Consider the following 16523-nt stretch of genomic DNA (forward strand, 5'->3'; position numbering starts at 1 on the left):
ATTTAAATCATCTCCATGTGCCTCAGAGGACGTTTTAACAACTAAAGCAACCATTCACTGCTGAATATTTTCAAATCTAATCTATATTTAAAGGATAGGTAAGATTTAGCAAACATCACAGAGATCTTGAAATCCACTTGGCCAGTCTGCCATGTCCACACATGCTTCAAATCAAGCTCCATCATCCGAGAGCCAAAATTACTTCGGCGACTTTCGCCCCACTGCATTTTCTCCCGGTTACTGTGTGATTGTAGTGGTTTAAGAGACTGGGCACCGCAAACATTAAGACCACCTTTCCACAACGGACCTCAAGCACACACCTGCAGCCACAACTGCTCCATTGCATTTGTCAACCTTATTGCACTTTGTTACCTAGACAACAAAATCTCATATGTCAAGCTGCTGATGTTTACTTCATCCCGCCATTGATCACAGTCTTTCCCCAGACCCTAACAAACTTGCTGCAGTTAGACTAAGCAAATAACTGTCCTCCTAGACCTCGTGAGCAACAGCCTTGAGGCAGTAAAGATCCACAGTCATTCGTAATACCATGAGTGTCTCACCAAATATCAGAGCAATCATTAAGTCTGCATACAACGCCCCTGTTGAGGGGCTCATTTGCATCATTAATGGCGAGACAGCCTAAAGAAGAGGTGAGACAGCTTGCAACCTGCTGCTGGAACAAGAACCTCTCTATTAATGCTAGTAAAAAAGAGATGATTGTTTACTTTAGATGGGCCGAGCAGTTCATTACTCGGAGCACATCAACAATGTGGCAATGGAGATAACAGGAAGCCTCAGGTTAATGGGTGTTCACATCACCAACAAATTGTCATTGGCCTTCAACGCCTCTTCTTTGTCGAAAACAACACAATGGCACCTCAACATCCTGAAGGGGCGTTTACAATGACATTGATTAAATCGCTGGAGGTCGCTGCATCTTTCAACTGATTGGTGGTTGCTAATAGCATTACTTTTTTGTGGCAACTGTAAGAGGTGGCAGATGGCGTTTTTACTTCCATTGATAATCGCCGTGTCGCATCGCTGCTGATCTGCACACAGTTCAGTGCCCGTACTCGATCATGTAACATTGTCGGAAAGCGCCGCCAAACCACAGTGTAAATTTCAGTAAAAATGTGGCCATAACATAATCAATGTAAATGCTGGTATTTACAGTATTTCACAAGATTTGTAGTGAGACGTGTTTTTGTAAGCCTGTTTTCAGGTAATGTTGGGTAATGTTACTGCAGTCCAAATTCAAAATATCTCTTTCAAGTGTAGAAAGTTTTCTTAGTTAAGAACATGGGTGGGAGCTCTTAATTTTGAACGCTTATACACTGTGTGCATAATTATTAGGCAAGTTGATATTGTGGTCATATTTCTTTTTCCAAGCACATTTGACCAATTCCAAATCACATCAATCTTAATAACTACTATTCATTTTGTATTTAATTATTTATAAGTGATATATAATTGTCCATGAAGGCTGGAAGTGAAAAACTCCTTATATTCAGGTGGGCAGAATTATTAAGCACATTTTCTTTTACAGATAAAATGAGCCAAAAAAGAGATTTACCTCAGACTGAAAAGTTAAAAACTATTAAATGCCCATGAGAAGGATGCAATACTAATGCAATACTGGAATTTGCAAAGTTAAGGCATGACCACCAGACAGAAAAACGCTTGTTGCGTCCGCATTGTCAGAAAAAACAGGTGGAGGAGAAAAGATGAGACCAGCACCACATCCTCTTGTAGCACTCTTTCGAGTTTATCCTCCAGAATCTGACAGTAAGTTTTGGGACTTTAGTTTTAGTCCATCTCCTATCCTGAAATGTCTGTCTTGCAGAGATGGACCAAAATGAACTCTTAAAACTTACTGCCAAATTCTGGAAAATATATTTTTGAAAGAATGCTACAAGAGGATGCTGGTGCTGGTCCTTCAAGAGCCAGCTTCAGAATGTTATTCTTATTAATTGAGGGTAATTTTTTAGGATTTTTTGCCCAAGCAAAGTCTCTGAGAACCTGACACATTGCACTTCTGGAGACTCAAGGTAGGTTGCAGTTCTGGAAAACGGTGGCGCTGGAGACTAAATTGTTCCTGATGGTTTCATATCTAATTCTTAACATTAATTCTTACTTTTTTTTTTTTGCAATTAACATGCATCTTTTCTCCTCCACCTGTTTTTTCTGACAATGCAGACGCAACAAGCGTTTTTCTGTCCGGTGGTCATGCCTTAACTTTCTCATGGGCATTTAATAGTTTTCGACTTTTCAGTCTAAGGTAAATCTCTTTTTTGGCTCATTTTATTTGTAAAAGAAAATGTGCCTAATAATTCTGCACACCTGAACATAAGACTGATGTGGTTTGGAATTGGTCAAATGTGCTTGGAAAAAAAATATGACCACAATATCAACGTGCCTAATAATTATGCACACAGTGTAGTGCATTAGATAGACGAATTTAACTTTAAAATGTACTACATTTTTAATTTTTTCTATCGCAATAAATATTGTACCGTGGACTTCATATCGAGATATTATCGTATCGTGAAGAGATTTTTTAAACAATGGGCACCACACACTTGCAGACTTTGTAAATGATAACAGAAAAAAACGGTCCATCATTCACTAAGCAAGCAAGGAACTGTCGTTTCCGTGTGCACTACATGCGTCACTGTTGTTTCCTGCAGGAACAGTTCCTTTTTTATCCACTGCCACAGGATGTGCTAAAAATGGTTACTTTGACAGCAATTTAACTTTGATAGTCTGAAGCTAAAAAAAATCTAAGTCTGTGCTTAAAATAAACTATGTGATTTTCTGCCAAAATCTTCAGACTGGCTATGACATTTGGCAACTAGCGTCAATTGTATTCCTATCTTAAATCAGTGTTCTTAGTGATGTAAAACGCTCTTTTGAGGCTTATTTAAAGATTTGGCAAGATTTGCTACCCCTGTAACTAGGAGCATTTAAGTGACCTTTCAATTTTTGTTTTGTATTTTTTGGATAATTTCTGTAAAATTGCGTTTAAAACTATTCAAACACACAGAATTCTATTCAAAAGTGTTTTGTCGCTGTACAAAAACTTGAATCGCTATAAATCCCTCATTCATTCACTCATTTAAGAAATATGCAAAGAATATTCGGTTTTAAATACAACTATACTTTCAGCATCACATTTATTAACAGCAGTGTCACATTACCAAAAAATAATATCAACTTGTCCCTCAGTTTGCAAACACTAAGGCAAAATGTGTTCATTGCACTTACTGTACAAGAAAAAAAAAACTTCAATATCTTTAATATTTTTCTTCAAATGCTAACTGTTTATCGTGATTTCAAAATAAAAGTTTAAACCCTTGCAATATGTCCACACATTCAAGAAATTACAGTGGCTGTAGCATTTCTGTCTTAAAGAAATGGACAAAATATCAATGACTACGTGTTTATGTACATTTATGTACATAAGTGTTTATAGAGATTTTAATTTCATAATGTTTAGTCGATATTAAACAAGGATTAGGTAACGCAGTAAAGTGTAAAAACAATCGCCAGGCCGTTGGCGCCCTCTGCTGTCTTTTGTAATATTGCATGTACATTAGATCATTTGTTTGAAATACAGTATGTATACTATTATATATGTATTTTAAGTAATTTTAAAGGCTATTGTTCACTTAGGTCTATTTTTATTACCATTAAATATACATATAATTATCCGATTACTCGAATAATCATCAGAATACTGGACTGATTACTCAATTACCAAAATAACAAATGTCTTTTTTTGGACCTTGAATGTGTCAGTTGCGTTGCTGTCTATGGTCAGAAAGCTCTCGGATTTCATCCAGAATATCTTAATTTGTACTCTGATGAATTTTCATTTTTGAGTGAACTTTCCCTTTAAGTTTATGTGTTCTTGTTGATTGGAGGTTTTAAAACTGTGTCTCTTATATAAATTATTCATTGATTTTATACATATACATGTTTATTTTCTTGAGTTGAAAGTATTTTCTGTGATATCAAAAAGAACATTCTGTCGATAGAACTGTACCTGAATATTCTTTTAGAAGAGTCTGCAGCTCATTCTCATTCCTCATCAAACTCAATAGGTGCGTCAAAGAGAGCATGCTGACCTGCTGCATAAGTGTCTGTTATGGCAAATCGCCACAGTCAGAAAAAACCCTGCAGTGAGTAGTGAAAATAGCCCTGTCCATCACATGGCTTGTCTTCCTGCTGTTAAAGGTTATCTCTACATTGAGAAGTGTGAAATTATGGCCAGCAGGAGCTTCTGGGGGAAAAAAGCTAAGGAGTCTCTCTAACTATATTTAACTCTACGCTATATTTAAATTTAGAGATTAGAGAGCTGTTATTATGAGCACAAATTCAGAGTTTTTTTTTTCTCTTGATAGACTAAAGTCCTTTTTCCATGTGGCGCCAAACCCTCACACACTCAGTTCAAATCAACTAAATATTTGTTTTGACATTTAGGCTATTTCAACACCCCCTGTTTTATTAATCAGTCCAAACATCTGCAAGGAATAGTTTTTAATTAGAATCAAATTGAAATATGATTCAACTGATCGAAACAGTGAATTTGAATGCAAAGGATGAGATGGTGTACAGTAAGTCTGTATCTAACGCTCATTGGAGAGCTGGCGAATGCTGCTCTCGCTGTTCGCTGGATTGCTTCATGCATCAGTGACCCGGGCCCGTGGGCAAACATTCATCTTCATTTATCAGGGGGGAAATTTCCTTCCTCAACCCCACCGCGCTCCATTCCACCAGCCCAGCGCTTTCACATCATCTTAGATCCTACTGCAGCGCTCTACTCACTGTTCCTCATATCTGCCTTTGGTTCGTGTCTTTCGTCTCTCTGTCAGCTGTCCATCCACATGTTCATCCATATAGTCAGTGACCCATTCGACATGTGGCCGGATGTGACTCCATCTTTCCATCTATCAACATCGCCTGAGAAATGTCATCTGAAACATCACTCTCTACGCTATTTTCATTCAAAACGTGAAAAATGACTGTTGCCGAGCAAGTTCCCCAAACTCTCCCTTCAGGGGTCACAAGTCCCGCCCCCGAATCATATTATTGGTTATTGCCATGGAATACGAAAACCAAATAGAAAAATCAACCAATGATGACAGGCTTACAACTATGGAAGGCTGTTTCCGCCATTGAATAAAAAATAGAGTTGTTTGATACAAACTTGCAATTCTGACAATTCCTTAGAATTATGAGGTATAAACTCACAATTGCGAGTTATTAAGTCAGAATTGCGTGATATAAAGTCGCAATTGCGAGTTATAGTAAAAATTGCTAGATAAAAACTCAATGTTCTGATTTTTTTTCTCAGAATTGCTATATAAACTGGCTAATTGCGAGTTATAGTCAGAAGTTCGAGACAAACTCACTATTTTTGAGAAATATAGTCTATAGATATAGATATAGACTCACAATTGTTACTTTTGTGGCAAGTTATTTAGTCAAAATTGTGAGATATAAACTCACCTTTCTATGAACAAATCAGTCTTTTTCCCCCTCAAAATTGGACTTCATAACTCACAATCAAGAGTTTATCTCACAATTCTGAGAGAAAAAGACAGAATTGCGAGTTTTTATCTTGCAATTCTGACTTTATTTCTAGCAACTGTGAGTGTACATCTCGCAATTCTGAGAACAAAAGTCAGAATTGTTACTTTATATCTCGCAATTGCAAGTTTATATCTCATATCTGACTTTATAACAGGCAATTCTGAGTTTATATCTCACAATTCCAAGAAAATGTCAGAATTTCAAAATACAAACTCGCAATTACAAGAAAAAAAGTCAGAATTTTGAGTTTTTTCATCTTGCAATTGAAAGTTTATATCTAATGATTTTGACTTTATAACACACAATTGTGAGTTTATATCTCACAATTCCAAGAATAAAAGTCAGAATAGCGAGTTTGTATAATGCAATTCTGAGAAATTTTTTTTTTTGTTCAGTCACTGGCAGAATGGGCTTCCATTTACAACTATTGCGCAGTTTTCAGAAATACTTGGCTCTGATTGGTCAATAGCGCCACCTAGCAGTTTGATGTTGGACTATGTATGGACTATGGTAACATTACATTTAAAGACTATGTTAAGACTAATATTTTAAGACTACTATGTCGACATATTTAAGTTATGAAAAAACAATGTAATGGTAAATGGTAATTATTATTTTATTAACATTTCATCGAGTGAAAGATAAAATTACATTACATCCAGTTAGGCCTGATTTTCTGTCTCTAGTAGGCCTATCACATCGTGGACGCGCTCTCGTTTCATGACATAAGTTACGTCATCTTGCGTGTCAGTTATCTATCTTTTTCTTCCCGTAAGAGCATGGCCATTTGTAAATTTGATGGGTCTGGCTTTCAGTCTTATCCGCGTTCAGCTATTTTTAGCTGTAGAAAACAGCTCGTTTTGCTGCTTGATATTGCAAATTGTTGTCTTGCGATATTATTTTAATGTATTATCTTAATTATGAGCACACTGGTTTGTAGTTTCACCGTTTACTTCTTGTTTTTCTCTTTCTTTTTGTTATTTCCCTATAGTGGCAAATAAATCAGAAGTCTTACCAATAGGCTTACTTCCGTGTAAAAAAAAAAAAAAAAAAAAAAAAAAAAAAAAAAAGGAGGATTGTGAAAATGAAATCAGAGGACTTTAGGCTTTTTCATTTAGTATATACAGGAATAATTCTAAAAAAAATAATTCCAACTCAATATCAATAATTCATATTCACGTACTTACTTATTTAGTGAGCAGTCATTATGGCAAAATAAACAATTTGAGTTTAATAGAAGACCCTTACATATTAGGTTGGGATAGGAGAGCGTATTTTGACATTGAAAAATATTTTTTACACACCTCGGCAAGAGCTAAAACGATGTTTCCTGGAAGAGGTGATTGAAATGCTTTGGTCTAAGGGAGAACTAGCAGTGCTAACTCTTCTGTGAGTTATCGGAAACATGAAACAAAAAGAAGATGCTCAAGGAAAACAGAACGAGAGCGATAAATAGACAGAAAGGCTGTCAGTCTGATTAATTGAACCATTCCTTCCTTGGTTGCAGGAACAAAGACTTCCACAGTAGGAAAGATATTAAGAATGGAGTTCAGTCCTGAATAAGAGATGGAATGCCTACTGCAGAGAAGAGCAAAAGACTGACATAATGCTTCTTTTATGTGTCAAGAGCCAATTAATCTCACACAGAACAGAAATACTGAATTCCTAAAAGGAACCTAATCTAATCTAATATAGTTGTAATTAATTGTAGTTTGCCGCTGTTCCCTCCAAATCTGAAGAGGTGTAGTCAGGTCATGTACTGAGAGGCAGGAGGTTATGGAGGCCTGTCCTGTCGGGTTCAGGTTAAACATCTGCTCAGGTGCTTCAAAGAAACAGAGTTGAATGAAGACACCTCCCTACAGATCTCATTATCCCACTCTTGATTCACCACAGAACACAAGCTCATCTGAGTGGAAGCATTATTCGCTTATTCTCATATGTCAGCACTTTTTTCTTTTTTTACCTCACATTTTTGATTGTTTTGCTAAGGAGCAGCCAAATGAGCAGGTTTCAGTTTTTGTTAATTATATTTAAATACTGTTGAAAAAGTATTTGGAATGACAACTATATTTTAAAAATATGATATAAAAAACACACATAAAGTTATGGAGCATTTCAACTTGAGAACACAAATGTTATACCGCATACAAATGAAATTTTTATCAGTGCACATGTTTCTTAAGGCATATTTTGCACCTGAATGCAATGCACACGCATGAATGTATGTATTATGGCATCAGCAGTAGCCCTCATGCTCATGTCATGACTTAACAACTAACAGCTCAGGGACCAAAAAGTGCCCGGTTAAGCATTCTAACACAACCTATTGATTGAATTCGATAAATCTCTGCACTGCTAAATACATCAGAAAATCTCTGTGCAAATCTCAGCAGTGAGACCTAAAGTCCTTTATATTTGTCTGTTAGTGGACTTCTGTCTATAACCAGATGGAAACCAGCACACATTGTTCTCTACAGCTACTCAGGTTTTATTTTAGATGCACATTGGGTTGCATTATTCAATCAAATGAATTTATGTAAATAGAGTTGTTGTTGTTAAGTACTGTGTTTGTATATTGTATTCTGCATACTTATATATATATATATATATATATATATATATATATTGCAAGCAGCAATTACCAGGGTTCAAGCACATATGAAAAAAAGACAAATACATGTAATTTACCATATAAATATTATGTTCTGTAAGATTTATGACTGTTATAGCACCAGTTATAATCAGTTTTCCTTAAAACATTGCATGCTTGTTTAGAATCACGTTGCATGTGCTCAACAGGTTTCTTGAAGTTTTGAGCTTTCGTTTAGGCTTTATAGGATTTTAGGTAAATTCGGACAGACCCTTTCTCTAAACAACCTTGTCATAGCTTTCCAAAAGGAAAATTTAAAAATGTTCTTGATAATTATTGACCTAAAGAGGCCAGAGAATTGTACCGCAGTGTTTTTTTTTTTTTTTCCAGATTGAGCTAAAAAAAACTTTGGACTAGTTTGGACTAACCTACAACAACAAGTAGGTTGTTTACATCTCAAAAATTTATTAAACGACTTGATTGACAACAGTGGTTTCAGAGGCAAAGATGTTCAGAATGAGGAGTTCTGTCATATGATATGAATATTGTGTGTATGTGCGAAAAATGCATAATGTACAATTGTTTATCCTCTTGAAAAATGTGATATCACCCCCCCATGAGTCAAACAGGTCCACTGAGTTTCGTTCCGATCGGTGGCCCTGCCCCATTCGAACATTTGCCGTCCCTATGTGACCGTGAGTTGAAAGTTAATAATTATTTATACTCACCCTCCATTAAAATCTTTCTGCAATGGTTTGGTTTAGATTGGGTGAAAAACCTAGGACTAGTTTGCAAAAGTATGTTTTGCAAAAAATCCAAAATACCCAAAAATTTCGCCAGGCTCACGATTTTATAATTTTGATCGCTGTGGCGCCCCCGTCAGGCCGATTGGGGCAAGACTTGGTGGCATTGTCGGCAGTGTGAGTACTACCATCCCCAGAAGTGTATCCATCAAACTTAAAATAAAAAAATCAAGTCAGTCACGTTGTATTACGGGACACAGTATTCTCTTACATAATGTGCATTCTGCCAAATCTAGCATCTCTCTGCATACAGAAAACATACGAAATGTGCTCAGCAAACATACTACATATTGCATAAATACTATAATAGTACACTATTATGAACATAGCAACACAACTTGAGCGCTGTCTTCAAATTAAACTGCTAAGATACGATAATTACTGCCAACGACTGTCTTCAAAGACAGCCAAAGGCACCTCTAACACGCATTTACTCTAGCTTTCTAATCACACTTGTAAATTGTAAGCATTTGTTCCAATCATCAAGCATGGAAATTCTCCTATCGGCTTGTCCTTAGTGGAAAGTACAGCAACAGAGAGCAAAAGAGCAGATCAAGCGCTGAGCTCAACTGTGTGCATGTATGATGAATACAAGATGAGTGCTGTGGACTGAACATCTCAAGGTCCCAAACACACATGCTGCACTCATCTGCCAACACATCAGACACCCCACTGAGCATAAGCGTACATGTTTGTGCGAGTCAGTGACAGATTATGATGTACACTCCCAGAAGAAAAGGTACAAAGCTGTCACTGGGACAGTACCCTAAGTACAAAAGCTAAGAGGCAGATCTTAAACGCTATTTGCCCCCAAATGGTACACACAAAGGCATGCATTACTACCTTAAAAATGTACAGATCACCCAAAAATGAAAATTCTGTTATTAATTACTCAACTGCATGTCGTTCCTAACCCATAAGACCTTTGTTCATCTTCAGAACACAAATTAAGATATTTTTGATGAAGTCCAATAGCTTTGTGACCCTGCATAGACAGCAATGTAACTGAAATATTCTTGTAGCTTCGTAAAATTACGGTTGAACCACTGATGTCACATGGACTATTTTAACAATCCTTACTACTGAATGTATCAGTTGCTATTTATGCAGGGTCAGAAAGCTCTTGGATTTCAACAAAAATATCTTCATTTGTGTGTCGAAGATGAACGAAGGTCTTAGGGGTTTGAACGACATGAGGGTGAGTAATTAATGACAGAATTTTCATTTCTGTGTAAACTATCCCTTTAAAATTCACGGTAGTACCTAAAGTATACACATTAGTAACTTTTGATAGTTTTGTACTTTTTTGCACTTTTTGGCATTTTGCATTTGTACACTGGTTTAATGCTAAATCTTCAAACTGTGCTGAGAAATGATCTCTTTTGAGTAACTTTTTCAATTGCTTCCCTCAGGTTTAGCTGCGTCTCAAAGGCTTTGGATCTCACTTTTGAGTCATCAATAAAGCATACTCAAGTGGGTGGCATGTAAACTAAAGCCAATGTGCTGTACTCAAACCCCGCTCTCACCTTCAACAAAAAAGTTTGCATTTGAACACAATTGCATTTAAGCCAATGCGGCATATAAATACACAGTCTTAAGTAAATAGTCATATGGTGTGTGGGTACAAAGACTCATATCTACGTTTGAGAAGGTCATCTTCATTATGAGGATTCACACATCTACAGCTACAGATCATACTTCACACTGGAAATACATGCATAAACAACAGTGAAAACACAGTAATACAATGAATTTATTAAAAAAAAAACATATGGTGTGCACATACACAAAAGTACACATGCACAGACAATGAGGGAAAGCACTACAATGACTAAAAGAAGAACGAAAGCATTCGTAATGAAAGAACAAACACAAAAATCACTTTGAGGATGTATGATTTAATCACTGAAAACAACGTCTGAATATACAAACACAATTACATTGACATACAAAGACGAGCAGAAACATTTCACATGCAAATCACAGCTCTACTAGCCTTGATATATTCTACTCGGTAGAGTTAAAAGAAATATAAAAGCATGCCGAGATTGAAGTAGGAAATGTTTCTCCTGTCGACACTGAAGTTGATTGTTAAAATTCTTTATTGGGGTATTTCAGGACGTTTTGGAAGTAATGGATATCAGGGGAAGGATAAATGCGAACCGAGAGCTTTTACATGATCTAACTGTAAAGTGCACTCTAATTGAAAAGTCATAGAGATTATGGTGTCGTCAATCTGGTGAATAATTTAACAAAAGCGTAGTGGATTCAAAAAGATGACACGTTTTGGCGATAATATCAGTAGTATGCAAGAATAGTTTTACTTTCTGCGCATCAGGGAGATAAAGAGAGAGTGTATGTGTGTGAGAAGCTAATGTGAAGAGATGGTGTCAGGGCCGGAGGAAATGTACTTCATGCGGGCTGCAGAGGTAGTGACATTTATCAGCCCCGAGCTGAAGGGGCCACTTTACACGCATCTCTGACTGTCCGACAGAATAACGGCATGCTGACATGGAGAGGAATGTGCGGCGGAAAAATCTCCTGGCTTTATCGCGGGTTCACCCTCGTACAAAAGAACTCTTAAGTACAGCAAAAAGGCTCTAGAGGAATGTCTTTAAATCCGTCAGATCAGGGGGGTTTAATCATTAGGACTTTTACGGTCACACTGCAACACACTCACCAGTTCTTTCTTCTTCATGCACTCCATCAGAATGATGAAGAGGTGCTGGGCCTGCGTCCGGCTGTATGTAAACGTCTTCTGAATGGTGACTAATAACTGGTCTCTCAAAGATTCGTTTATGATTCTACCATGCAGTCAGAGAGAAAGATGAGACTGGGATATCAAAGCAAATCATTTATGCAGTGAAAATATTCCAACAGAGCGCAACAGTAGGGCTCCGGAAGGAAAAATCACATTCATTTTCTCTATCGGCAAACTGCTTTTTAATGATAACATATGACCCTTTCAAAAACACCCAACACGACTCATATCAAACTTCATTAAAAAAAAAAAAACTGTTTAACATCTAAATTCTCTGTAAAGAACTACACTACCCATAATCCTGAAGAGAAATCGTCTTTGGAAATCTTTGAAATGAGAACAGCTGCAAAATAGCTCAGCAGTAACCTCACAATGTACTACAAATGTCAAAATTTGGTCTTTTTGTATATTTCTAAATATATTCTGTCTATATTTATATATTCTACAGTAATTGATAAACATTAGGGCTGAGAATCAACTAAATTTTTGGTCCCACTTTATATTAGGTGGCCTTAGCTACTATGTACTTACATCAAAAAGTACAATGCACTTATTGTCTATATACTGTATTGCGAAACACTTCTGCTTCTATTGAGGTGGAATATGGGTAAGGTTAGGTGGTATGGGTAGGTTTAAGGGTGGGTTAGGGTGTAAGGGATGGGTCAACGGTGTAATTATTACATAAATTAATTACAGATGTAATTACATGCAGATATTTTTAAAATATAAGTACAATGTAAAAACATGTAGGTACACAATAAGTGCATTATACCAAATGATTAATTTAAATGTAGGTACATAGTAGTTAAGCCCACCTAATATAAAGTGGGACCAAATTTTTCATATATATTTAAAAATATTGAATTAAATGTGACCCTGGACCACAAAACCAGTCATTAGGGTTCTTTTTTTTTATTCAATTGAGTTTTATACAACATTTGAAAGCTGAATACATACCTTTCCATTGATGTATGGTTTGTTAGAATAGTACAATATTTGGCCGATATACTAGCCTGGAAAAATCAAGACCCTAATCTATTAAAATTAAGGGTCTGGCATCGAGCAATGAAAATGGTCTAACTCGAGGGGCGGCACCAAGCATGCGTTTGAAACTCTCACTGCACGCAATTGGATAACGCCACGACCAATCACAACACTAAGCCCCATACGCTTAGCTACCAGCGGAGCTAACTGATGGATTAAACTCTTGCCGTATCCAGTCGGCATAACAGCAAAAAAGTCCTTCTTGCAAAGGAACAATTCGAGCGCGGTTTTCTGTTCCTCTTTTATATGAAAAGCCAAGTCTAACTCGTTCATTGTAGCGGCCAAAGCCGTTTCAAACAACTGGTGTTCATCTGTAGCCACCTTTCAATGTTTACTAAATGATTCCGGACGCTGCAGCGCTGTCGTCATCAGCTTAGCTCGCCTCTGGCCCGCCTACATCAGATACACCGATTTGATTGGTTCCCAGAACTGCTTACGTAATGCAGTAATGTGGATCAGAGACAATTCAAATTGTGCTCTCGCGAGACCTCTGGATTTCCAGGGTACCGATATACAACTAAAATCTGGAATCTCAGGGTGCAAAAAAAACTAAATATTAACAAAATCGCCTTTAAAGTTGTTCAGATGAAGTTCTTAGCAATGCATATTACTAATAAAAAATTAAGTTTTGGTGCATTTATGGTAAAAATTTGCTAAATATCTTCATGGAACATGATCTTTACTTAATATCCTAATGATTTTTGGCATAAAAGAAAAATCAATCATTTTGACCCATACAATGTATTTTTGGCTATTGCTACAAATATACCCTTGTGGTTTTGTGGTCACAAATGGTAAAAAATATTTGGCTAAGTTACATCCTTTCCTTCCATTCTAAATTTGATCAAAAGATTTATATCATTAATATATATTTGCATATTTTGCAGTAAATTATATAAACGTAAAACAAATTGGGATTAATCATATTGTGTGTATTTAATCATAATTAATAACACAATAACATTGAAATTGTCAATCATTAATATATTCATACAAAATAATTGGGCAAGTGAATTAAATTGATAATTATTTATTTAATACATTATGTGTGTTAATTATTTAACAAAATAGTTAACACATAATGTACTGAATAAATTAATAATGAATTATTATTAAATATTATGAAATATTATTATTAATTTTAATCATTTTTAAAAATAAAAATTAAATTATTTATAAAAATAATTACATTTTAAAATATATAATAACACTTGCCTATAAATTAATAGTTCTTTATTATAAAAAAATATATAAATACTTTCTAAAATGTCCATTTTCATGTAATTTGCAGTGTTTTATGGGATGAGTAGTTTATTAGCTTAATTTAGTTGATTAGTTCACTTTTAAATACATTTTTTATACCATTTGTAAATTGTATAGGTTTGGCATCTGGTTTCACATCTGTCCAGCTGTACAAAACAGCTTGTTTTGCTGCTTGATATTGCAAATTGGTGTGTCTTTCCATATTACTTTAATGTATTATCTTAATTATGAACACACTGGTTTATAGTCCAAACAGTTGTACCATTTACTGCACTGTTGTTATTCTTCTTGTTATTTCCCTATAGCGGCTAATGAACCGGAAGTCTCGCCCGTAGGCTTACTTCTACATCGAAGAATAAGGTAGATATAAAACTAAAATCAACAACATCAGGCACATCTTGTCTTTATCTCCAATTCCACATTCCTTTTTGTAACGGTTTGTTTGTAATGTTTGTGATTCATCCCAGGGCTCATTGGTTTGGTTCATGTCTTGTGCTTATGGAGAAAATGAATGGGGAAAAGACTGCTGAAAAAGTGGGCCTTTACTGTTGCGCTTTATTCTGTGGTACAGTTCAATCTTCATCTATATGTAAATGAAAATGTATGTCTTATCGTTCTGTTACAGTGGAGAGAGATAAAGCTCACATACCCGCCTTCCTCTGAATACTTATGCCCAAACGCCAGGATGTCAGAGGCACGACCGCTGCCGTCACATACCACCACAGGCACAGGAGGAGTGTCTCTCAGGTACTCAAGCACAATAGAGATCACATTAGGACCTCCCTCCACTATCAGAGCCACAACTGGAACACCCTGTCCGATCCCTGTGGAGAAAACAGAAACGTGAGAGAGAAACGTGAGCGAGAACGGGTGTATGTGTGCGGCCGTGGGGCTGGTTTGGTACAAGGAAAACCAATCAAAAAGATTAAAGGTGAAGTGTGCGTTTTTTTCCTCCTCTCCCAGTTTAATGTGCAGAGACAACTAAAGGTAAGCAATTCATAGAGTGTAAACACTGCGCTTATGTGGAGCTTTGTTTGTTTGAGCAGCCTGATATTCCTGTCTGACTTAGCCAATGGTGTGCATTTTGGTCTGCACTACCTATAATAAGCTATTTACAGGGAATTTATTAGTTTGAAGACAAGCAGAGTGGAAAGGCCAGAAGGGGTGTTGGGAGTGTTTGGAAAAACAATCATTATTTCCTTTTGTGGAACAGAAATTACACACTTCACCCAAAAATGAAAATACTGTCCTCATCTATTCACCATTATGTTGTTCCAAACCTGTAAGACTTTCTTTTTTCTGTGGAACAGAATAAAAGATACTGTGAGGAATATTTCAACCGTTTTTGTTCTTGAAGTGCAAGCTAGTGGGAACTTTATGGAAGCCCGTTTCCGCCACTGAATATAAAATAGTTTTTTATATATAAAATATTTTAATATAAAAAAGAGTTTTTTTTCTCAGAATTGCGTGATATAAACTTACAATTGCAAGTTATAAAGCCAGAATTGTGTTATATAAACTCTCAATTGCGAGTCATAAAGTCAGAATTGCGTGATATAAACTCAAATTTGAAAGAAAAGACTGATATGTTCTCAGAATTGAGAGTTTTTATCTTACAATTCTGAATTAACTTGAAATTGCGAGTTATAAAATCAGAATTTCAGGAAATGAACTTGCAATTCTGAGAAATAAAGCCTGATTTGCAACTTTAAAACTCGCAATTGCAAGTTTATATCATGCAATTCTGACTTCATTTCTCAGAAGAAAAAAGTCAAAATTATGAGATAAAAAGTCGCAATTACCTTGGTTTTATTTTTATTCATTGGTGGAAATAGGATTATCAGTTTTGTGGGGGAAAAATATCCTTTTGTGTTTCCCAGGACAAAGAAATGTGTAGGTAAAGTAGTCATTTTTGCATAAAGTAAAAGGAAAAGCATATGAAAAGACAAGTTCAGGTCATTTTAGCATGCAGATTATTTTGCTGAATGGCTGTTGTGACTGACCCTTTAGACATCCTTATCATAACCCAATTGTGTCTGTCAACATGACACCCAACATCCACTTAGCCGCAGTGAAGAAAAGATATTCCTCTTGAGACACTCGACAGAGAGAGAAAGTGTTTCCATTTTCTAACTTTCATGTGGTAAATTCGAGTGAATTTGACGACCAAACAAATCCATTCCAATTCACAAGCTCTCATACTGATTCCATTTGTAATTAATTTTGGTTATAATGTAAATTCGAATGAAAGAAATTCTCTCACTCTGATGCTGTAAATGATAAAGATCAGCATTTCAGACTGATTCGTCTTTCTGAAGTACTTATTTAACTACTAATAAGTTTCATTTTTGGAATCAAGCTTTACTGGTTTTGCTTTATTTATTGATTAATAGTTTATAAGAGTCGTTCCTTTGTTAATCAGACTACACTGGTCGTGTCCTTTTTGCGTGCAGCATTATTTCAC

The 16523-nt window shown here is 35.9% G+C and overlaps 1 protein-coding gene across 12 annotated transcripts in view; it reads right to left on the minus strand.

The window, feature by feature from the left end:
• trpm3 (transient receptor potential cation channel, subfamily M, member 3) overlaps nucleotides 1–16523 on the minus strand; it is a 195088-nt gene that overhangs the window by 51006 nt on the left and 127559 nt on the right. For all 12 annotated transcript variants that reach the window (XM_073840232.1, XM_073840244.1, XM_073840243.1 and 9 more), the window contains 2 exons: nucleotides 14709–14883; nucleotides 11672–11795 (listed from right to left, as the gene is read on the minus strand). In XM_073840232.1, the coding sequence (XP_073696333.1) occupies nucleotides 11672–11795; nucleotides 14709–14883 (299 nt within the window). The remainder of the gene's footprint in view (nucleotides 1–11671; nucleotides 11796–14708; nucleotides 14884–16523) is intronic.

Source organism: Garra rufa, chromosome 5 (assembly GCF_049309525.1).
Source record: "Garra rufa chromosome 5, GarRuf1.0, whole genome shotgun sequence".
NCBI classification, from domain to species: domain Eukaryota; kingdom Metazoa; phylum Chordata; class Actinopteri; order Cypriniformes; family Cyprinidae; genus Garra; species Garra rufa.